Source organism: Atractosteus spatula, chromosome 19 (genome assembly GCF_055471065.1).
Source record: "Atractosteus spatula isolate fAtrSpa1 chromosome 19, fAtrSpa1.hap1, whole genome shotgun sequence".
NCBI lineage: Eukaryota > Metazoa > Chordata > Actinopteri > Semionotiformes > Lepisosteidae > Atractosteus > Atractosteus spatula.
Window position 1 is genome coordinate 15,545,665 of NC_142724.1, and position 25,975 is coordinate 15,571,639.

The 25,975-nt window shown below is 38.0% G+C and overlaps 1 protein-coding gene across 5 annotated transcripts in view; it reads right to left on the reverse strand.

Annotated features, from left to right (window-relative positions):
- Positions 1-25,975, reverse strand: part of tox2 (TOX high mobility group box family member 2) — a 147,093-nt gene that overhangs the window by 78,493 nt on the left and 42,625 nt on the right. For 4 of the 5 annotated variants that reach the window (XM_088937264.1, XM_088937265.1, XM_088937262.1 and 1 more), the window contains exon 2: positions 5,549-5,644. The exons of the other annotated variant lie outside the window; for it this stretch is intronic. In XM_088937264.1, the coding sequence (XP_088793390.1) occupies positions 5,549-5,644 (96 nt within the window). The remainder of the gene's footprint in view (positions 1-5,548; positions 5,645-25,975) is intronic. 5 annotated transcript variants of the gene reach the window in all.

Genomic DNA, 25,975 nt, shown 5'->3' on the forward strand with positions numbered 1-25,975 from the left:
GCCTTTTTATAGACAGATTGTTTTTTTGTTTTGTAAGAGAAAAAGGGATTTCTTGAAACTTTAAAAAGCCACTACTGCTACTGTTCCCTCTATACTGTATATAATATACTTACAGAGCAGAACTAAAAGGCACTGTTCTGTTCAAAATGGGTCTCATATAATATTTATTTTGCCCAGTATGTGGTAACTTGGTTATGCCCTCCCAAATGTCACATAACATAACTTAATGAACTCTGTAGGTCCTGCATGCAACGTGAAACAAATACATTTATAATTAATATAAGCAACATTACTTGTCATTCACGCAAAGACACTGAATTTTTCAGGAATGTATTTCTGGGATACATGCCAGTTCACAGGAAAGTGTGATTAAATAGTGACAGTTCTGATGTTAACACGCCCTAAGCAAATAACAGCAATGCTGCTGACTTGATCCAAGGTTTTATTAAGTCAGATTATGCAGTACACAGGCCCATAAAACACCAAGCCACAGCAGCTTTATCTATACTGCTGTTAGATAAGGAAAACTGGTCCTGTTCTCTGCTTGAATGGTCAGACCTCCCGGTCAACTAGAGGGGTGTTTGGTGACTCAATCAGGTACCATCCTGAACAAGCTCAAAACAAAATACTTCAGACGTTAAAGCAAGACCAGGTCTGTTAATTTACAGCTGCTTGTCAAACGTTTCTAAGGGTTTGACCACTGCACCACCCATCCCCAATTCCCAACTACAGTACCATCCTCACATTCTACCTAAATTAGAATTAAAAACAACAAACACGGCAATATCAAGCCAAATGCTTCATTCACCAGACAAACAGTTTGTTTTCTTAATATTACTAGTCAGTCCATAGGGGATATTACTCATTATATACATTGTACTCAGCTCTGTTGTTCTCATCATATTTATATACTGTAGGAATGATTGCAATATTGGTTAAAGGGGAATTTTCTTTGCTTTTGTTGATCCTTTTTTATTCCAACTACAGACTTCATTTGTGACACAAACTCGATGCTTAGTGTACAGCTGTTAACAGTTTTAGCTGCCTGATGATGTTCAGTAAAGTTGTATGGACAAAGTTTTTATGTGCAGAGAATTTAACTGACTGAGGGACTAACGCTAGCTGTGCTTATCCATCTGTGTCTTACAAACTCTGGACAGTGGGAAAAGTAAATAATTTATAAAAACAGTTATTTTCAGTTCTTGCAGTTGCCAGATGAGGCTGTGAACACCGGAATCCGATGCTCTCTGTTCTGATGGTCCCAGGCTATGGAAAAACATCTGAGCCCATATTAGACTGTGCAAGTCAGTCAGCACTAATACCACATTAAATCTCACTCTTATACTCTAGTTTAATTTACATTTTAATCTGTCTCTTTTGTTCGATCAAACAAAAATTATATGTTATGCGTCATGAAATGACATACCATGAAAGATGCTATAATGGTTAGATTATGGTTATTGTTGATCGTAATTCCCTTAGAAGAGTGTGCTGTGATATAACAAGCTAAAATATCCATAATATGTAATAAAACACAGAGTGGAATGGTAACATGTGATACCAAGCATGTGAAACTGTGGCAAAGTAAATGGTACGACTGGAAAAAAAAAGCACAAATACAGTAAACACTCATAAGTGTAAAGTTTATATTAAAGTCCCCAATACTCCCAGACTTCATTCCAGCGCCAGGTTCCTGAGGGAAAGGAAAATGGGATTAACCCAAAGATCTTCCCAGTGCTGTGCAGCCAGGGATACAGAAAAGTGAAAGGTTAAAAGCTGAAGGGACTTCAGGCTGAAAGAATTAAAACATATCAAACATAAGAAAGGTTTCCATTCTACCTGCTGAAGCTATTCCAAAAGCAAACATTAAAACTCATGCAAAAGTTATATAAAATTTGAAATTATATTCTGTGGCCAGGGTTTAAAATGATAGGATCAGTGTTAGTTGTGGGTTTTATGTCGTCATCATAATGTCTGAGGGACTGAACTTATCCTCATGTCATTAACTCAATAGCAGCATCCAGTCCACTTCCTTACTGCCGCAACATGGCAGGACAGCAGCCAGTGACTGGAGTGCCTCTGCTGACAGAGAAGAGTGCACTTCATGATTAGGTTCTATGTGTTGAACCAGCCTCCTCAAGTCTGCTGCATATTCACAAACAGCAAATTCTCACTCTTTTGTCACCTTTCTCATTTCAACCTCAGAAATTTGTGTCCAAAATCTCAGCTATTACAATAACGTCCATTCACCACAGACCACTGCTCACATGTAGCATTAGTAGAAATGTCTTATTTTCAAGACTAGCAATTATTTTAAGAAACAGTATACATTGCCATAAACACTACACTTTTCTATGTATGATAGAGAAAGCGGAAAGAGTAATGTAATTGTAAAACCAAGATGTGCAAAGGAGAGTTAATTCAATCCAATAGGTTTTATGAAGGTCTTGCACTAACAGGGAATTGAAACAGGTCCAAGACATTTAAAAGGCATGTGTTATTAAATGCACATTGAATTCATATCTAATCTATTCTCTATATGTGGAGTAAATGTAAGGTTTCCATCAAACAGCACATAAGGGATATGTCTTTCAATAATGAAACAATCCCTGCTAATAGAGAAGCTACATATTATATAATTTATTTTGCAAATAGATCACTAACTGGATTTTCCAGTTTAACAGAAAATACAGATCAATTATAAAATAATTTAAAATCCCTGAGAAGCACAATAATATTTAGGAAATGCTTATAACGTATTTGGACATCCTGGATCTTTCAAATTTTGCTAAACCTGAAATAAATAAATGTTCTTCGTTCACACAGCTGTAACCCTTCCTTAAGAAATAAATTACCAATCTTTTCATTTTAAATGACTGAGAGGAAGCTACTGTAAAACGAAATAACACAGCACAGGCCACAACTGTCAGTTCTGAAAACTCTGTCTGTTCACCTGATGTGTGGAGCCCAGTAAGCTGGAGCGGTGTCACAGTACCACCCACACTTCAAGTCGTCCCAGCACAAAGAGGTACGAATGAGACTGAGGACTGACTCTCTTCACACCCCTTCCCAACCTAGCTGTCAGGGACTGTGTGTGGGGAAATACAAACTAGCCAACGGAGCTCCGGGACTCAGCTACTACAACTTCACAATTCTTAGGAACTATAAAACAACATCCTTTCAAACAGCAACAGTGAACACCTTTGCAAAAAGCTGCAAAAAAGGAGACTGCATGAGTTGAGTGAGGTTACTTTGGCAGGAGAGCGGATGTAGAAAATAACCCACTTTTAACTGAATATGGTAAACAGAGATCACACGATAAAGGGCAGAGTGAATGTAATAGGGCTGTGAGTTACTGCGCATTGCCTGTGCTCACCACAACATCTGATAACAGCAATGGAAAAAGTTCTGGTTTCCTTTAGCATATAATTGGTTATCTTAATGCAATCTACAGTTCTGTTGCTTTTCTTCACAGAATGAAAAAAAAACACTGTAGTTCAGTTATTCTGACAGTGTCAAATATAAATCATTACAGTAAAGGAAGCAGGCATGTTTATTTCTGTCTCTTTTTTGTTTTTAAGGTTTTTTGTCTTTTCTGTTTCAGGAGATACAAAAATCTTCCAACAGCTGTGTAAAGTTTCACGTCTAAGAAAAAGAACAATTAAAAATCCACAGATACTTATTTCCTAATAATGCCTTGCTGTTTGGTTCCCATATGGAGAAAATATTTAATAAGTGACCTTTATTGAGTTGGGCACGGTCTTGTGTCCACATTGTCACAGATCTCTTTTCAGTTTTTTTCTATCAATTAGTATTTTGTTTAGATTTTAGCATTGTGAGAGATAAACACAAGCCACAAAACAAAAGTCAAGGTGCAACGTAAACAGCTCACATCTAACTGATTTAAAATATAGAAAGGGATGCTTCCTAATGTTTACTTTAAAACTTTAAAGTTTTGTACAGAAATTTTTAATAGAAATGTATTGAAGTATCAGGCTAAATAACAGATCATACTTGGCTCCAAAACAGGATGAGTTTTGTGGCCATGCTTTGTTAACAACTGTCCATTTGATAAATGATTCAGGACATGAGGTTCAGAATATCAATAAGATCTCTATTGTAATTTAAAAAAGAAATCCTCTACAATACTGTACTATTTAAACAAGGTCCAAAAGCTGGGAGCAGACGATGGATAAAATAAATGCTGGTCTGTGTTCTACAGAGCAGTTAAATAGAGAGCCAATTCAAAGGAAAAGCTCTGTTTTAACCCCCTCAGTTTTTCATTTCTTTGCATTAATTGTCCATATAACTACAAATTGGAAAAACAATACAAAGTAAACATGACTCATAGTCAACCCCAAAAAAAACCTTAATTGCCAACATGTTTAATCTGTTTTGGACATAAGCTCGACCATTTAGATAGCATTTGATACAAGAGTGTTCTTTAAGAGTAGAGTAAACTTTACAAAAATGTGAATTACCATTGTGCACACATTTTCACTGTAGGTTCCTATTATTCATTTCTAGGTACTGTATTCCAGCTATTTACAGAGTGTTGTTATTCAGTATTCAGTTGGGTACCTCTTTACCATTACAACAGACACTGAACTCATGCAGCATCTTTAAGCTGTGGCAGAGTACTGAAGACACTATAAAACCAAAACAAATAGATTAAAAGGCTGTCTGATGATTGTTTGATTAATCAAATCCTAAAACTGTCATCAGTTGTCAAAAGCAAGTTCTCAAACAACTACTTAAACCCACAAACAGAACTGTGTTTCTATATATCCAAGAGGGAAAGGGAACATTGTTTTAAAAAATAAATTGGTAGATCTACATGTAAACTAAATGTCATCAAGTGTGGACCAGATTAATCTCCTATCTCCCCCAATGACCCTGACAGAAGGGAGAAGGAAGATGAAAGATGATGAATGCTTCTGTAAAATGGACATGAGTAAGCAGTCCATGTGCACCAAACAAAAAAGAAAAAAAACACCCCAATGTGAGAAACGCAGATGAGACCGGACGCGCTCATCTGAAAGCCATTCATAAAAAAACGGTTCCTCGTTCCACCAGGGCTTTCACCAACACACTCAGTTTGTTTTCTGAAAGAAAGCCAGAGCATACTGACAGACGTGTTTATAGATAATGCAGATAACACAAAAACACCAAGTAACCAGACAAAGGTGGTGGGATTTCCAGGTTCTATATGATGTCACTAATGTTGGTTTATGTGGGTAAAACACAGCAAAAAACACAGTGAGGGGGTGAGCTTCCTCTTTTGCTTCTAATTTAATATTAAAAGAATCTCAAGGGGATGAGCTGAGGTCCTCAAGGAAAGCTTAGGGAGTGTCAGGTATGTTGTAAGTCTACAAGAAATCAGAGCTGCGCTGGCGATGTGGCCACAGGTTTTGGACACTTCACATTTGAAGTGAAGCCCAGATCACAACTACAGAACCGCTGTTCAGGCACAGAGGCACAGCACTGGACCCCTGTGGCAGTGGGGCTCCTTGCTTTAGGAGGCAGGGGAACTTAACTACATTCTCACCCCGGCAGCGGGCAGTCTTTTCCCGTCAGGGTTGGGGCACATTGGCAGCGCGCTGTGAAGGAGCCTAACGCCGCGCTCACCTGCGCCGTATCTGGTCTGTGGAGAAAGAAAAAAAGAGAAAGAGGGGGGACTTCAGTCTCAATAACATCGGGTATTTGAAATAAAACTCCTGGCATTGCGAAGCTGTGACCCTTGGCCACAAACTATTTGAAAAAAAAACCAGCACAAACTCTCAGAACTATGCAGTGTTCCTGGAAAACAGTGAGGCAGGCCTGATGAGGTTTTCTCTATCAAAATGATTTTAAATGGCAAAGGTTTATACAGCATAGGTCCACAAGTTTTGCCAAGAGATACTGTACATTTTCATATCTAATTAATTACACAAAATACCATGTACCACATAAAAACATCAAGGTGTAATGCGGTAGTCTTTAGCCCCAGAGAACAGAGACACTTTGACAACATTTAACTTCATGAAAAACTGTTCCCACTGTCTCTCAATAAATGGCAGTTTCTTCTATTATCGCTGCTGTGCGCCCAGTCATCAGTGTGCGGTACCATCTGATTCAAGTTGTTTGTTTTGGAAAACACAAGCTGTTAGGAGTGCAGCTAGGGAAGCTGATGAGTGACAGACTGAAGATCTCCTGCTACACAACTACAGTCCTGTGCCAGAGAGAGAAGCTGAAGTCTCGTTACAGACCAACAGATGAGGTCGCCTTCAGTCCATTGAAAAGATTCAGTTAGCTTCTCTCCACATGACAGCCTTATTCCTACATCTCCTCTTATTCTACACATAACATTTTGTTTCACATACAGTGCTATTTTAAAACAGCTTTTTCTTATGCAAACCTCTTTTATATAGTGACATCTGGTTTCAGGTAGAGATTAGGTGCCCCATATTACACACAAAGGCCAAATATGAACCTTCACCTGTTCTTCCTACAGGTCCTTCCAGTATTAGGCCTTGATTATGTTGACAAACATATTCATGTGCATTATTTATATTTTTGCCACACCCACCTGATTTGGAATAGCTAGCTGTGTGTTTTTTACATCTCAGTTTGGCAGCAAAGGATCCCATGACGGCACACAAGTGAGCCACCCCTGACATTCTCTAACCTGTCACAGACCACACAGCTGCATATATCCCATAATCAGCTCTGAGGTGAGGACAGTAACCACATGCCTTAAAGGGCCCGGGAGGCCACAGGGACCACTGACAACTGTGAGAGGTGCCAACTAATAATAAATAATAATAAAAAAACTTTATTTTAAATAGTGCCTTTAACAGTAACTTCTCAAAATATTTTATAGTAAGAAATATAGATGAGGAGATAACAACATTAGAACAATTACAAACAAGGGTTTAGAATGTAGTAAAAGACGCAAATGGGCAGATAGAGGCATTAATTAAATTAAAGCCTTTCTGATGAAGATGGTTTTGAGTCTGGATCTGAAAGCATTAAGGTAAGGTGATATCCGTGGGAATAGAAAGAATTCCAGAGTTTTAGGGCATAGCAACAGTATTATTTAGATGAGCTTGGGGTAAAATAGGAGACCAGACTTAGACAAATGAATGTTGTGAGGTGAAGAGAGGAAGATAATAAGTCAGATAAGTACCAAGGTGCAAGCCTTGTAGAGCCTTATTGGTGAGCATGAGGACTTTGAAGTCGACACAAAACCTGACAGGAAGCCAGTGCAAGGACTCCAGGACAGGAGTAATGTCATCACTTGCATGGAACCTGGTCAGGGTTCTGGCTGCCGAAAATGGACATACTGAAGTTTGTTCAATGTGGATTTAGATATCTCAGTGAGTAAGGAGTTGCAGTAATCAATTCTAGAGGGGTCAAACCTGTGTTGACCAGGTTTTCAGCAACCACACAACATAAGGTGAGATGGAAGAATGATGCACATGTGGGGCAAATGCCAAGCCAGATCAAATATCACCTCCAAGTTCTTTACATAGTTTATGAGAGGTGCCAAGAAGCATGACTTCAGTCTTGTCACAGTTTAAATGAAGGAAAGTTTGAGTCATCCAGGTTTTTATGTCAGAGATGCAATTAGAAAGTGCGGAGAGAGGCACTTCAGTGTCAGGTTTAGAATGGACGTAGATTTAAGTATCACTTGTTTAGAAATCATAATTCAGACCATGTGACAGCTGACCACGTTGGAACATGTAAATGCTGAATAGAAGGGGGCCCAGTATTGAGTTCTTAGGAACTTAATGAACCCAGCTTCAGAACTGTAACCCAAAGTGTCAGCTATCAGTAAGGAAACATTTAAGATTAATGCCAGAAACAGTATCAAGACGAGAAATTGAGATGTCATGGTTATCAGTATCAAAATCAGTGCTCAAACAATTGTGCACCACCATTTGGGAGATTCTTCCTGCCAGTCACACACTTACTGTAAATTAATGTAAATTAAGATTAACAGCAAGAAATGCATTGCGACTCTTCTGGAAAATGTAACTGCACTGCTGGTCACAACAAGATTTTGACTTGATGTAAGCACAAAGAAGCAGAAACTGAGATTAGGAAAGGAACTGAGCAGTGCAGAGATTTCAGTTTGTTTCAGTATGATATTTGTTTTTCATCCTGAATTTAAATTATTGACATATTGAATCTAATCAAAAACAAACTGGTTCAGGCTCACTTTTATTGCCCCACTAGGTGTACTTATTAAGCTACAATTTTCTCACTTCTCACACTAGACAATCCAGCTTTTACAAACTGGCTGGGGAACCAGAAGTGGGTTTTGTGTGCATGCAAACATGCCCATTTCAAACAAATGGAAAAGGAAAACGTAAAAGATACCTCCATGATCTTGATTTGATATGACAAACGCATAGTGCAGTGCATTTCAGCCCTCAGATACTGTACCATTACTCTGCCAAATAGTTCAAATAAGGATATTTCTCCTGGATCATGCCATTTCACATCCTTTAATGCTCAAACAAAATTGCCATGATCAAAAGCTCTGAAATCCAAAGGTGTCAGTGACAACAAAATAAATAAGGAAAGAAAAATACCAAAGGGCTAAGGAGTGAACGGCCATATAAACGGACATCAGCACAATATGCAGACTAAGCTACAAACTGTAAATGCCGAATGAGAGCCAATGATGAATTAGCCCAGCACAAGATAATGTAAACAAGCTCACTGTAGCACTATATTTAATAGGCCTCTGCACTTAACGCTGGCATGGAGCAGATGTCTTTGCCAGCAGGACTCCCCTGGGAGGCATGCAGTCTGCGAGCTGGCTGGTCATTTACCATGCGCCCTGTCATTGCCATCTCATTCTTTCCAGGCTGAAACAAAAACAGCTCCATCATCTCTTATCTGAACAATTACTGCATCTATTAAAATATGCAACCACCCCCATTACTGTGAAACAGAAACCTAGCCTGTTCCTTTCTTCACAGATTTCTTGTGCTCTGTCAACAGAAAATGACACTTAGAAAATAGCAGAAAGCTAGGGCATTTGTAATAGAGGAATGGGCTTCTAGTAAAGTACTTTTCATTGGTGTTTGATCAAAAATCTGAAGAAAATACAATCTGCAATAGTACACTTTAGTCCTTACCACAGGACAGGCTTTTCTAATGTGGCTAGACCGACACCACTATCTGGACTAAATACTGCTGAAAGTACATAGAGACAGATGACACAGGAAGCAGAAAAAAAACTTTATAGTAGTAGTATAATAATATTAGTAGATATAAAAATGGAAAAATATTTTATAAAAAAATGTCTGTGTTTGTTGACTTGAAATTTCTACATGCAAAACAGAATTGGAACCATCTCTTTCAGCATTGTTAAAGTGAGCTAATTAACATCCATTTTCCATAACTCATAGTAACTGCATGTTCATAAGTCTGAAAGGTGGACCTTGTTATACTTTAATTTCAAATTAATACTGTTGTCCCAGTTAATATTTCTTACACCCAATAATAACAATAATAAAATACAATTCAGTAGAGTAGGAATTTTAAGAATGAAACACCCCTTTTAACGTTAAACCCCTAACCATCAATGTTTATCACATGTTATGATTTTAAAAATATGTTGCCTTTTATTTACACATATCACCACAAAATTGTGCAGGTAATAAATATAGTTGTGCCTTCTAAAACGCAGATATGAAGTGACTGAATAAAAAAGATGTGAAGAGCATTTTGAATACTTTAATACTTAATAGTTAATGTGCTAAAACTTGTAATCCAGGCAGAAATTCTCCAAAAGAACCAGCCATTTAAAAAATGTCAAGGCAGCAGAGTTCAAAATAACTTACTCTTTCAAATTATACTTCACCTACTGTTCTCCGCTTCCTTCATGTGACTGAATCTTGTCTTGTCTTGTGTGAATCTTTTATCTGTGCTCCATTTTTCACATCCTTATTTTAACCTTTTCTTGAAAGCACACTTATTCAGAGTGCTTCAGGCCAAGCTAATTTAATCAAAAACTGAATCCATTGAAGTTTCCAATACTATAGACCTTCTCATACACCAGTATTTTAATATTAAAAATTACCTTTTGTAAATATTGCAGACAGACTCCTCTGACCTAGCTACCCATGAAGACATTCATCTTTTGACATGCTGCAAACTCAATAGCATCTAACAGGTGGTTCAGTTTTAAATGGAGCCCACTGTGCAATGCTGCTTCAGGAATCCAGGTCACATTACCTCCAGTTTTTCTAGGAGTAGGGAAATCTTGTAATAAGTAGTGACCAGTCAATGCTGCTGGCCATTGGAAAGCAATGTCTAGGGTGAGAATACTATGAACTTATGCCATTAATACATCTCCAATTTTCTGTTTAAGTAATGATGTCAACCAAAAATGGCACCATTGAAAGACTGAGACAATACCTCAGGATCACAATCGTCATCCCTCCTCTTAAGGGCGCTCCCTTTCGTATTTTTGTTGATTATGTGCACCTGCCCCATTTTGTCTGTCAATATTAAAGCCTGGTGCTCCCGCTATTCCTGGCTCAGCATTGGGAGATGGACGCCCGGAAGCCCGCCTACCAGCACGTCCAGGAGAGACCTGACGGCATAGGCTTCATCACGGCGTCCTGAACATCTGAGTCCGGGGCTCGGAGCGCCAGGCCTCGTTACCCTGGTTTTTATTCCCTGTTTCTGTTCCAGATCCCGTTCCGGTTTTTAACCTTGTCTGTCTTGGATGTATTCCCCGGTTCTTGGACTCTGGACTGCTCCCCAGATTCCCCCTTTTGGACTGTCTGGATTTGTTTGCCTTCGCCACGCCCCCCGAGCACTGGATCACGGCCGTCACGCCCCCCTGTCTGTCAACCCGTCCTGATGTCTACGTCTTTTCCCTGTTTTCCTTCTCCACTTACTTCCGGATTATACAGGCTTCATAGGGTCCTAAACTACGCTTCAATACCCTGTTCCTAATTCTTTCATCCATATAGCTTTCTCACACTGGAGCAGCGTAACGAGTAGAATCTCAGAACTGAACATATAGAACATGAAGCTTCAAGGTACATGTGTTAAAAAGTCATGATTTATAGCTCCTTAAAAGAAAAGAAGTAAAGATAATACATTGCTAATTTGGTGAAGAAACAAAATCTGGCACGGAGAAATGTACATTTATAAGAATTAGCATGATTCTTTCTTCCTTTTTTCAACAATTTAGCTTCTCCTTAGTGCAGCACCTTATTTTCACACACGGACGTATAGAATGAAGGAAATGAGCAACCAGAGAGCTCCTGAATGCCCATGACACTGTGCATTAATTCACCTTCCACTCACGGTAGCACCGTCACTATGACATTGTTCCACATGAGTAGAAGGCAAGAGCTTGAATCACATTTTGCAGGGTTTTCTTGACAGGAAAATACAGTACACTAGAGGAGAAAAGTAAGGCAACAACAAAATACATAAATCCTGTGGAAATCAATAAATGTGATATACAGAAAAAAACAGCACTGTAATCAAATGCAAATGAACAAATGCTTTGTGAAGATTAAAGTATCAAAGTCTTATCATAAACATAGATTTTGTAAAAGCAACATTTTGTAAACCCAGTAAAGAATAAGAGAGAGTTTCACAGAGTGTAATTAAGTTCTTCTTCACTGTAGGAAGACCCTGAATTAAAAAATAAATTGTCAGGTAAAAATAAGCTTCACTTTTTATTACAACATTTTCTGCCGCACACCTACATTATAAGGAAAACATTATAATACCCATCATTGGCAATTTAAGAATTTTTCAAATCTAAATCTGTTTATACTGATATCTATCAAGGCGCACTTCTATAAGCATTGTCTCAAAATGCTCTAGTACCTTTCACCAGCTCAGTGAAACCTCCAAGTTCTAAAGCTAAGAAGCTCTAAGAAATTACGTCTGTTTAAGACAGCCAAATAACACAAAAGTGGTGTTTCACAGAAGAATAATTCATATTTAACAAACAAACATTAAATAAAAAATAATATATTGGATGTTATTAAAGGTCTGAATTAACAAAGCAACTGTTGTACTTCAAAGACTAAATGAGGAAATCCAAATGCTTCACTGGGCTTTTGCTTCAAATAATTCCTGGATTAGTTACGTTACAATGGGCAATTTGGCTCTCCTACTACATATTCCAGATGATTAGCTCAGAACTCGTAAAGTCTGAATATAAGAACATTAAACCCCCCAACAGGAGGAAAAATCTTTAAAACAAATCCTTTTACATTGCTATAAAACACTATTGTGTTCATTCCCCAGAGAATGCAAAAACATACTTTTTACACTTCCCATTGCACCTGGCCAGTGTCCAAATGTTTGTGACAGTTTTATCCCCAATAAAACTTCACCACAGCTGTAAGAGATATACAGTAATTACAATTATAATTAAAATTACAAATAACAGAATACTTATTTCTAATAATCATCAATGCCCAAACACATTGCTCTAATTCAGGAGCATTTTGCCATACACTAATAAGGCCCAGTAATAATCTGATAAATACTTATATTTTAATGTAGTTTTGTGCCTTGCTGAAGGAATGCAGCGGTTTCTCCAGGAACCGTGAGCTTCAAAACACCTACTGTAGCTCTTATACTCCAATTCTGGAGCTGTGAAAGTGTCTGTCCATTCACTGGATGTAAAAATTCTCCACATTTATCTGCACAGACATTTCCTAACCATGGCCTAAGGGTCTTTTTGTTGAAAGCCAAACGCAGTGCTAAAGTAATTTAGCTTTGCAATCTGCTGTGAGGGATCTGGCTACTGGCATCCCTGCTTTCCTGCTGAGAGTGAAGTAACTGTAATTCTGCAAAGGCTTCAGAAATTTCAAACTATTGAGTCAAGCTGGGTAATGGGTTGCATTCAGAGTGCTCGGTGATCCCTTTATAGTGAAACACTTGTAACCCAATTATAATGCTATACAGTGTCACTTCTTATTTTTTGTTAATGAACTAATGAGACTTGAAGCAGTAGATTCTGAAAACTCTGTTGCATGAAACATATAAAATTCTGGCAAATGAAAGACCATAGGTGAGCAATGGACTTATTTGTTGGGACAGTATTACACAAAGAGAAAGAATCCTCAAGGTAGAGAGGGAGTATTTTAATCTTCATAATATTATATGTATTAGTATTTCCTGGATAGTTGTCACTTGGGAAGGGAACTGGCAGAAGGGAAAGGGGAAAAGGTAGACATTCCATTAGAAAGATCTGTTGGAAAGAGGAATGCATCCTGGGATGCCTATTTGCATATGCTTTGCATCCCCTTTGTTGGAGCACAAGGATGGAAAAATCACTCTTCTGTGCAAAGGCCATGCATGCTCTGCACACAGAGCTGACTCCCAGAGGAGATGATAGGGGGAAGTGTATCAATTTTCAAGAAGCCCAACATTAGGGCAAACACACCTTCATGCTTTCCTGAAATATGGTTTTCAATGAAGGCCTTTATCTTGCAGGTAACCAGGAAATGTTCGGTTAGCCTTGTTAGTCAACTGACTTTTGGTTGCAGACTTCCTTTTGCCAGGAGACCAGAGATTGTTCACAGATGGCAACCAAGCATGGAATTAATCAATTTTAATGTAGCAATTCAGTGCAATTAGTATGACTTAACAATAGAAATTGCCACTGAACTTCTACGCCTAGCAAATTTTGACCCAAGGCTGACTAGGTTAGGTTGTGTAAGGCTGTGGTAAAATGTGTAGGAAGAAAGTACATTACTTAAGCATGCTCTATTTAATTAAAAAACATATCATCTGTATGTTAGTTCACTTAAGGGGGATAGAATAAGAAGACTGTGGAAATGGATTGAAACCGGGAACATTAAAGTTTTTGCTTCTTTTTATTTGCTGTATCTAATGTTCCAAAAACAGCACGATGTTGATGTGTTAGCAATCAGTTTGGATTTCACCACATTACTGCACTGTTACATTTTATAATACTGTATCTAAAGTCATATAATGCATGTTCCAAAGTGGTTTCCTAAAAGGAATAAATTCAAACTTTATTGCAACGATTTAATTCCTAGATAGTTTTCATGTAGGTATTCTGACCTAAACACGTTTTATTTATAAAGCACACTACTGTACTGTATGTTTGTCGCAAACAGACTTAGGGATTAGTTCTCCAGATCTGTCTTAGCCCTGCATTAAAGTAATCTGCTATTTGTATGTTTTTTATTTCCATCAGATAGGAACAACCCAGTTTTTTTCCTATCTACTTAATGCCATCTGCTCTTTGTGTCATTCTTAGCAAAATCTAAATTTCACAATGCCTGGGTTTTGACTTTCTGCCATTGCTGTGAAGAAGAATAGCGTTAGCTGGCCTTCTAGAGGGAAGCTATTGTGCTTGGTCCACAGGGAAGCTATAAATTCCACTCGCTATTACTAGAAATAATAAAGGATATTGGATTCTGTTTGGCAGAACATTAGAGCCATATGCAAGCAAGGCCTTACCTGCTGGGGCAGCTTTCATCTCATTCATCGTGGTGCCAGAAAAGGGGGTGCTGTGCACACTCTGTCAGATTAGTAAGGCCTGTCACGGAATCTGATCGCATTTGAAAGGATCTCACACAAAACTACACAGAGTGCAGCACCACACAAGTGATTTGCCCAGAAACACAAGACTCTTAGCACATGGGCTGCACGGTGTAGAAATCTTCACAGAGAGTAGCTTCTACTGGCACCTATGCCAGACTCTGGGCTGTGTGCTATTGTTAGGATTAGGACAGTGGATAGGACCCTGAAATGGAGACAAATACTGAAGAGCACACAGGCTCTACATAGGTTTTATGGCCACTGTCACACACAGGAGGTTATCTTTGAGGAAAACAGTCAGGTATACACAGAGCAGAGCAGCGAAGCTACTTGCACAAAGATCCTGACAACATGCTCACAAGAAAGCAAGAAAACAAGAAAACTTGCCAATCAAAATTAGAAAGAGAACCATTCAACCTGCTGTACAATGGGGGAGAAAGTATTCCAACTTATTTTTAAAGCCGGGTGTTACTGTGTCTCTATCAAAACAATGCACTATGCAAAACGTATCTATCATAGTATCTTCTGTACAAAATTACTGTTCACATTCATTAAGTAATTCACAAATGCAAATCTATAAATGACTCTTAAATTAAATTGGACACATAAAACAGCATAGGGTATATTTTCTGTCAAAGAACAACAGCTGCATATGTACTAACAGCATAGCAAAATTTTCCTTTCACCATTGCAGTGTAAAATAGCTCAGAGCAGTAAAATAGCTCATAGATAGCTGTAGAGTTTTTGGACAGCATATTATTTACAATGTCTTCCACCTTGATGCAATGTAATTCACTGCATTATTCTTTGAATCAACTTGATTTTTCCTCCAGTGACAGGAAAAAAACTGGTGAGCAAATTCAAATGTACTTTACCTCATTCTGTTTTCTCATGCCCTGTACTGCAATGAAAGAGCTTTTTATTTTGACATTATTTGCTAGCTCTTATTCACAGTAGGCAACAGTAAGTGTCAAAGTGTAAATTAGTCGAATCTATCCAAACACTTTAACAGATATTTGAGACAAATTTAATATGTGTTAAACCACTTACTCACTAGCGAGTTCCAAGTTTCAGTGTGTTAATATAACTGTAATTATTAGCTTTGTTGTGACAGTTTTGCAAATTCACTCTTTGACAAAATTGTTCAAAAGAGACTTGCATCTTTGTAATTTTGATGCACCAACACTTGCTTAAATAGGAGCTGACTGCTTGCATGGCATCAGCATCCATCAGAAAGGCATGGCTGCTACTCGGAGGCACACATTCAGTCTTCTCTCCCGACCTGACTGCCTGCCTCTGCCGTGAGATTTCAAAAGCAGATGTCTCGTGTTGTACAACACTACAAATTACTGGTGCTGTTGACTCAAACATCAACAAAAGCTGAAACTATGGGAGATGTGTAAACAGAGAGCAGAGCAACGGCCTCAGTGGAACCCACGGCTTATCGGGGACAGGCTGGCAGCTTGTGCTCCTGCTGCTGCTCCTGCTGCCGTGGGATCCTTCCAGCAGCTAAAACACAAGTTCTGTGTCCATATGCCTCACCTGGCCCCAGGACTGCTGAGGTGCCGCTCCAGATTGTGAAACCAGAAGCACTGAAAGAGGGGCCTGGATAAACCACTGCTACATGAGGACTGAAAAATTTCTGTGAGAACTGTGTATGATGGCAGCTGGGCCTGGCAGACAGCACACAGTTAATTATACTTTCCCTGTCCCTTATATTCCAGAGGGCTGATAAGATAAGGAGTGGGAAAAGTTCTCATGTGACTGACTGCACAGTGACCTCCCAGCTGAAGAGTCTACCAAGCAACTCACTCCTATAGCAATAATGCATGCTCTGTGGCCAGACCTTGATGACACATGCTACAATTGTAAAGTCACTCTGAGTCACGATTAACAATTCATGGGCTACTAATATTTAAATTGTTTCTTATTTAAAAAGTATAAGTATAAAGATGATTGGAAATAAAGATATAAAAATAAATGGTGATCAAAAATCTAAGTTTTACCTATTGAAGGCAAATCCAATTGACTGATATTGCACTGCAACTTCTAATTTAATATCGCACGGTGCTGTGTAAGACTCTGAGGGGGGTTCATCACACTGATATTGTGACAGTTCAACAAGTCAAAGAAAATATCCTAAACTACCCCAAAATTATGCAAATTCCTCAGTATAAATTCTCAGCATTGTAGGTAATTATAAAGTAGAAATCTTGCTAATAATCTTGCTACTAGTACAGGTTTTAATTTTTTCAAGAAAAATAAAATAACACATTAGCACAAATTGTTTTCTTGGGGGTCTACCTACTTTACTTTACTGGGGAGAGGAAACAAAACAAAACAGAAGAAGCATTGTTTCAGGTCATCTACATATCCATGGAGACAATTAGCAGATAATGTGCATCTGTCAATATGATTTACCTTCATTAAATAAAACTTGATTTTCTGTGATCTTGTCGTGTGAAATTTGCCATGATATTCACTACATTTTTAGAACTCTATAACGGCATCACTGCCTGTACGTATACAGGCCTTGATTCAGTACCGCACTTTCTTATGGGCTGCCTGACGACCAGTGAAACTGTAGAACATCAGTATAATGCTGTATTAGGCTACATTTCATTTTTACACAAAAGCAAGATATCTACATTGCACTATTTGCAGTATCCACCCCTTTTTTCCTTCCCATAATTATTTGCGACACAGCATGCTAAGAAATTTTCTCGTAACAAACACTGAAGAACTCGAATTGCACTTGTTTTATTTTTCACATCTCACCTCAGAGACTTGTCTACAGAGTCTAGAAGTTTCTGTAGTTTGAATCTTAGTAATTCTTTAATAAGACAGCTGCACATCATTAGATAAGCCTGGGGGGTAAAAAAGAAAGATGGAAAAACAACAGTAGGAATGTGCTCACCCCAGCTGACATGCACGTCCTTGATCATATCTGTCTGAAGACAAAGTTGTGTGGGATTAAAGCTGAAAAGTGTGCAACAGCACACATTCTTCAGGTTTCATTTCTCCTGTTCTAATTCCCTAGTCCTGTATGAGGATCATTGGCCTTTTGTGTACTATAGAGGTTTACTGTAAAATTAAAACGCAAAAGGCCCCAAACTGAACTTAAATAATTGATCTGTAATCAGTTATTTTTCTATCTTATTATTTTGATGGAAATGTGTGCAAACTGAAAGTTGCTGAAAGTTGTTTGTGGGTAAACAGTAGCTGGGCAGAGCAGCTTTCCTAACTTGGATACATGGATGCATACAGTACAGTGGTTTAGCTGGACAAGAAGACACTCATATTGTTTTGCATCCAGAACATCTGGCCTGTGCCACAGTTTTATTTTACTGTTTCAGTAAGAGTAAGAAATGCAGTGCTTTGCCTGGGAGGTATCTCCTTTGAAGAGCTATTCATCACCTCCAAATATAGTCCTTACACCCTCAGTCAGCCGCTTGGAGAATGTGCCAGCTGACTTGCTGTCCACAGAGTACCAGAATTACGTAATGAAAGTACTGAGATTGCAGAGCCCCAGTAAACATCCTCATTTTTAAAATCTACAAACAGGAACTAGTGAGAGTCTTTATCAGCTGCATTAAAAACCACGGCAAATGATTCATCTTTTCACTTGTGTAATTGCAACCCAACCAATGACAGAATTTGCACTAGATTCTGTTACAGTGACAAAATCTGCCAAAAAGATGTGATCTTCCAATTCTAAAACGCCATCAGGAGTATGGGTCTAAGATGATAAGTGCAGGCAGTTTATCTATGTATACACACAAAGCCTCCAGGAAACACGTGCTGCCTTCTTCAGAACAGAGAGACAAGTGAACTGCATTAAGTCGTATTTCTGAATTAAACTGATGTGAACAGTTTGCTTGTCTGCAGAACTTTGTAGATCACGGTAAAAGGATTTTCAGGCATTATTCTGAGGACAAAATGAGTTTCAGTTCTTCATATACACTGTAAATCATATAATTCCCCAGAAATTCCTCTAGAAGGTAATAACTTAGGTTCCAGGTGACACAATTTGCAGGCAGATAGAGTACAGTTACACAAAAGGTAATTAAAAAATAATAATTAAACAGAAGACATTTAAATAAAGAGAAAACACATGCCTGCATTAAAATACATTAAAGAACACACATGAACAAACTTCATAAAGCTGTAACATTCAAGATGATTAACAGATTGAAGGGACGGGCCTTACAAGTACCTTGAGTTCAATAAGAAACTCATAGTGGTTAACGATAAGATAAATGGCCCACAGCCTAGGATTTTAATGCACACACTCCTTCCCTCCATTGTTACTTCCACATCAAAAAGCTTAAATATGATTTTTTTGCTCTATTGTTCTCTAAGCTGCTACAGAGAGATTTGCTTTTCGATTTAAGAGCTCAGCTACCGGTAAATGTAATGTTTGCTTTGGTGTCTGTTGGGGGAGCCCCAGGAGCACCAGCCTGCAGACATTATCTTCACAAACACACAGTCAATGTTTCCTGTGACCACAGGCCCGCAGCCTACTGTATTGAATGAGCCTGAAGAAGCATGAAGAGCTTGGACTCCAGAAAATGTCTGAGGCTCGCAAGTCAGAGAACTCAGAGGAGAGAGGAGAGGACCACTCTTGCTTGGGCACCTGGGCATCTTAATAACCTCTGTAGGTTCGGCCTCATCTGTACCCCTGAGTTATTCAGAACTCTGTTTTTTGTTTTATGCATGAAAGCAGAGTTTAAATAATTCTTTTCAGTGGGTATACCACTTACAAATTCAACAATAGCAGATATATTGTACTTTCTATGTTTAGACTAATTTATATATTATGTCATATTACATTCATTAAAACACAATTTAATGTTCAATCAATTGATCCAATAGATCCCTCTCTCTAGAACAGACAAAACATATATTTGTTAACAGACTTTGTTTTAGAGACTAAAGCAATATGTGGTTGAAAAGGTGTTACAACAATTAAATTTTTCTCAGTGTAAACCACTTTTCTAGCTGACAATGTACATATTGTGTCTGCAAAAAGCAAATTGCAAAACGTTGCTCATGTCTAAACTTGACTATACTGAAGAAAACTTCTGGAAGCACTGCCTTTTGGTCCTGTTTAGTCAGTTTCTTCTGCAACTATCATATCTGAGAACAGGGAGCATCTGTGTGAGAATGACGGGCACATTAAAATGGCACATCTTGATTTTTTGAGCCAGCTTTCATTGAGAATGAGGTACTTCTTGTTTCACAATGGATGCATTGTTCACCTCCCACCCATGCCCACTGAAAACACTAATGCATCTGCATATATTTCTTCTTAATCTTTATTTCTTCCCCCAAATTGCCTTCCCTCATGGATGACGCGAAGGGGTCAGCAGCAGCCTTGTTCCACACTTAAGGAGGAGAGAGAGTGTCGGGAGTCACACAGCTCTGTGCCAGCTCTCTAATGAGCCTGTCAGGGTCCGTTAGAGGCAACCCCTCCATTTACTGCCTGCAGCCTGCAGACAGCTCTTATTAGGCGGGTAATGGCATGCCACAGGGGCAGATTAAGCAGGCACTGTAGAAACCCTCCTATCATATTTTCATTTATCTGTTGTGATGTAATAAAGCCCCACTTCCTAGTAGACAGTATTGGTTATTGTATTGGGAGAGGCAGGGGTAAATAAAATACATACAAGGCTCCCAATATGTTGGGAGTTGCCAGTCAACCTGTGGCAATCCATTTCTATATTTCTATGCAGAAGTTTGCTACCACCAGATTTTCAGTTCTATAAATGAGAATTATCATGATCAATAAAATGAACAGGAAGCTGGTCGGTCAAAGCACTGCATTGGAGTGGATTGGAAGGTCCAATGGTTCAGCGGCCCAGTTCTAAATTAACAGCAAAAACTATACATAAAACTATACATGTGGATAGATTTGTACACATCTTAGCAAAGAAGTTTACTTTCTCAGAACATCATCTTGAAGCATCATAAGAACAAGAAGAAGATACTGCCCTTTCAAATATATGCATGCCACACACACCCACACACATAACACGGGATCAGTTAGGTGTCAGCAGAGATTGCTTTATTCCAAAATATATCTTGCCAAGCACATGCATATTTGGTCAAGCAAATTAGCTGTGTGTTAAGGAAAACAAACTGAAACAGGAAGAAAAAGCTTTTCCTGAGTTTCCTGTCAAATGTATGCTGGGGTTAAAAGGGTATAAACTAAACCAAAAAAAAGTATCTTTCTCTCTTGACATAAGCTCATGATGCCACGCAGCCAAAAGATACATAAAATACAAGAAACCATAGCAGTGATGTCCAAACCTTTAAATGATCTGCCTTTGAATCAACCAGATACAGTATATCTACTGTATCTATCTTGAATTCTTGAGCTGAGCAATCATGAGTTCAAAAGACTATCCAGTGGTAGAGCAAACTGTGGGGACACAATAAAGCTGGGTGTTGATGTGAAAATGATCACATCATTTTATATGCTTATATCTATTATGTACCCTACTAAAACAGTAATTATGTATCTGTGCACAGGAAATAATAAGGCCCAAAGAAATGAGGTCAGAAGAATTCTATATTCACTAGATTCAAGACTAGTCAAAGAGTTTAAAAGCCTCACTGCAAGTTGTCACAACACATCACAATGTTTTTCAGGCTAGTCCTATGGGACAACTGTGAGGGCAATCCTTCTAGCAGCTGGAAGTTACGAGCTTCCAAGCAGGTCAAAGCCATCCATTAACGACATAACACTGGTTACAAGCAAGAGCGATCCGAGGATCTTATCCAGCCACTTCTTGAAAAATGCCAGACTTTCAAGCTTCAGCAACATGGCTGGGTAGATTTATTCCAGGTTTTCACAACCTTTGTAAAACAAAGCACCTGCTGTTCTAGGGTTGAAATGCACTGCAATTCCCACTTGTGTCCGCTAGTTCATATAGCTGATTCTGAAGGAGTCTACCGGGGTGACTTTGTTAAAAACTGAGGATTCAGAAAACTTGAATCAGGTCTGCTTCTTGACTTCAAGACTAAAAAGATTCAATTATTTGTGAGAGAGAAGAATATTTATTTAACTTAAGGAATGAACACACTGCCTTTACCATATTTCTGAACATTTCAGTTTATTCTTGTCCATTTATTCAATTAATCTTAATTTTTCAGGTGAAAGTGTCTGATAAACTGTCTGACAAACACATTTAGAATGGTAGGTAGCTCCTCCTGTGCAATGTGTAACACTGTTTTCTAAAAAAAAGTGAGAAAACACTCAAAAATATTTATCAGCTCCACCAAATCCCTTAAAGAACAAGAACAAAATTGAACGTTCAGACAGGAAAGAGTTAAGTCTCTTATCTCTGGTCTCCAGAAGAAATTCCTAGTAGAAGCCACAGTCCACTGATTTCCTGCTTTCTTACCCAATGCCCTATTTTTACTTTCCACTCTAGAATACCACTGACAGCTTTTTCCTTGTCACTGACACATTTCCTGCCATTTTAACTTTGACATTTATGTTCTCAGCTAGTTCTACAGCATTTCAAACAGCTCCTTTTCTCTGTAAACCTCTGCTGAGCTGATCTCATTCAAGTTGCTCTTTCTTTCCTCCCCCCTCTCTTGTTTTCATTGCCCGTTTGCTCTTGTTTTTACACTTTGGGCTCTCATTGTAATGCATGTGCACAGGCACTTCCAAGCAGGATCACGGGCAGCAGCCAGCGATGCAAATTGATAGAGACACAGTAGTTGCAACACGACATTGGATTGGGTATGTTTGAATGAGCTGTGCTACTGTAGTGGTGTAGAACACTGACTAATGGCCGATGACCATCCATGGTGACTGACTACATTATCTGTAGCATTCAGTAGCCAAGAGGGTTTTAGCAACTAAGTGTGAAAGCTCTACCTCAAATCATGTATGAAATATACAGTATGCATTCTATCCAGATACGTTTAATTATTTAACAAAGATTTATTCAAAGTTATTCTGCAATAGAGGACACTACTGATGTCTTGCTGTTGTAATTCTTAAGGATCATCTCTTAAAGCCATCAGTGTCTTCGGAGATTTACTTGGCGCATTCCTTCCTTCCATGCTGTTGGTGTCTGCAAGAGGTCCCTGTATTATACTATAATTTGCCAGGTGGCCTAACTGGATTTTGTTAGATTTGGTATAGAAAAACAGGATTTGAAGCCCTTTATGTCCAGCGATTCCCCATGGTCAGACTTACCAGCAGAAGAAGAACACTTCAGCATACCTGTTAGGTGGATAGAACTACTGCTTTATGATTTTGGGGGGGAGTGAACATGAATTTTAACTGCACAGACGTGAAAGATAAGTAGATTTCCAAATGTCGTAAGTACCAAAGTATTGAAGCATATTAAATTAGTATTGTGCATATTAATTAGTGAACATCCATATTAAATTCCAGGTAACCATAAAACTTCCATAGCTGCTGTTCAGTCTCAAGAAGAGGCAGTCTTGAGTGCAGGAATACTCATTCTCCATGACAGACTTTAAAAATAAAATTAAATAAATAAAAGAGGAAAACAATTATTTTCACCATTCTTTTAACGTCTGTGCAGTCACTCAGTCACTTTAATAGCTTAAGGGAAAACAAATCTTGCTGTGGATGCATGCAATTCCAGAGGCATAAAAGCTGAAATTGGTTTACAGAATCTGTGGTGGCAATCTGTTCTGTCAGTTATTTGTGGGTGGGCCAGTGTCTCAACTGCTTCCAGCTAGATAATGTCATAAATTAAACCCTTCAATGAAGAAGAGACAGAGAGGCTCAGAGGGTTTAGTGTAGCAGGTTAATAATGACAAATTGAGGTCACTGAAGGGTTAAAGGTCAGTGTTGATCAGCCAGAACCCTTGAGAGTGCAGGAAAAGGAAGTGTGGAGGGTGCTGTTCCAGATGCCAGTAGGCCTGTGTAAATGAATGCTGGAGTTCAGTCATTAGCCCTAGATGTAGAATTCTGTATTTTGTACAAATTAAGTATAAATTAAGTAATTATCAGCAGGGCACTGTTTTGTAGTACACACAGGTCCTGAATTAAATTTAGTGAAGAATGATAAAAACAGCTAACAGTGGTGCAGTGTGGGTAAACAAAAGTAATATATAACAGCCAAAAGAAGAGAGAAGAACATAAGGCCACACCCAGTGTTCCATCCCGACTGCCAATTGCAGGTGTAATATACTCATGAGGATGGAATAAAATAAATATGGCATTTTATTATTTGAATTTGTTTAAAAAAACAAAACTTGAATCTCTATCATGTTTAATGATTTCTACAGGACTTTCTGCTTTGTTTTCAAAGTGTTAATTACCTTCACAGATATTTGTGACTTTCCAAATATTATTAGTATATACAGTATTATTAATAATATAACTAAATACCTGTCATAGGAATATATCTCCCAAAGTGAATCGTTTATAAAATCTTACTTACTGTACAATGATGTGCTTGCAAGTGTTTTGGAGAGAATGGTGCACTGTAATAATTGTTAGGTTCAGTGTTGTGCTGTCCTTTTTTCATTGGGTCAGTAAGCATATGGAAAATCTTAATATTGTATTCCCCTGCAAATCCCCATCAATTGACAAAAATACCCTCTCCACTCTATGTCAGAAAGACATGTTTTCAAGTGCCATTTGGAGAAAGACTTGTTTCACATCCCTGAAAGATTAAGCTCAGTTACGCCTTGTCCACTTGAATGTAGCCTTCCTATGATGCCTCTTTGCATCTTTGCAAATATCAAAGGAAAGGCATCAAAGATGCCACAATTGCCATAGACGTTTGACTTTTTCACAAACACTAGGAAAAATAATGATTATCTACGGAAGAGTAAAAAAATAAACACTTAACAAATAACAACATCAGAGGTATAGAGGATTAAGAGCATGGTGCAAAGCTCTGCTATCTACAGTAAAAATGCAAAACATTTAGAGCAAAGCTGGAGAAAAAGATTTCACATTTTAAAATATTTTTCTGTTGGTATTTTTCCTCTCACAGAAAATCAAATGTCCATAGCAAATTCTAAATTCTTAAATTGAAAGAGTCTTCTCCACATCTCCTCTCACATTTAACCTTTAGCACTGCGGGCCTGATTTTGTAGACTTGGTAAAGAAAGTCAGTTGTGGTATAATTCATCAGAATGCTCTCTAAAAGGTCAGATTGCTAAATAAATAACCTTCATAATATCAATACAAATGCACTCCAAAACAATGATCTTAAAAGAAAATTTCTGAGTTGAGACATTGCAGAAATCAGATCATGCTCTCCAACCATGTTCCATCTTCCAAAAAGAAGGACTTGTTTTTAAATAAAACAAATAATTATATTGCCGCACCTTGTAATATGCAACATCTGTTGGAGCTGTGCTTTGTTACATAATGTTGTCAATGAAATCCTATCTTTTTAGCATTTCTCACAAACAGCGCATCAGGAGGTGCAGTCATTGCACATACTGTATACAGTATGGTACGCTGCAATGATTCTGTTATATCCCCCAAAAGTAGGGAAAAATATCTGAGACCTGCAATGTACTGTGAGATGGTGTTATTAATTAAAATGAAGTTACTGTTAGAATAAAAAGATCCAGTCCGCCATATTTATTGTGCTGGCTTCATAAACTTGTAGAATAATTGAACTCTGCCCCTTTGGCATTCTGACTCCATTTAGTCAATATTGAGTGGTCTTTGATTGTAAGGAGGCATAAATAACATACTTGTGTCTTCTCTCTCATCAAAACTTCTTAAATATGGCATTTTAATAACTGAAGCTGCAGCTCCTTTTTATTGCATGAACCTCCTGTTTCCAAAAGACAATCGTTCATTATGGCACGGTATTCCACAGCTTGAGCAACGGAGTGAAAACTCTGCAGTAAAAACAGATTGCTAGTTATTAAAATCCTCAAGTGTAAAGAAATTTCATTATTTTCTGTTTTCCCAATGAGAAAATAAAAAAAAACCATCAGGTTCTACATACCAGAAATGTAGTACCTATATATTGTAAGTATAAAACAGCCCATTTAATTAAAAAGATATATTTTGATACTTAGTTCAAATACATTACAACTGATTGTTCTTTCTAAACCTTACAGCTATAATGGAAAGTAAAATTTTGCATTGATTTAACCATTAATTGCTTTACCAATTACCCTTTTTTAATGGATCAGTCACCTAACTCTGTAAATTAATTTCAAAGAAAGAAGACAAACAGATATGTGTAATATTCGTAATGAAACTGAAAGTTCCAATTTTAGTTATATCAATTCATATTCAATTCATGGTTGACCATTCAGTTCAAAATAGTAATGTAAAATACTTTTAGAGCATACTGTACATAAAAGCACTGACTGATAATAATTTTCTCACAAGATAACATCTGGTAATTTACCAGTTGAAAAAGCCAAAGGAACACAAGTCAGCAATATG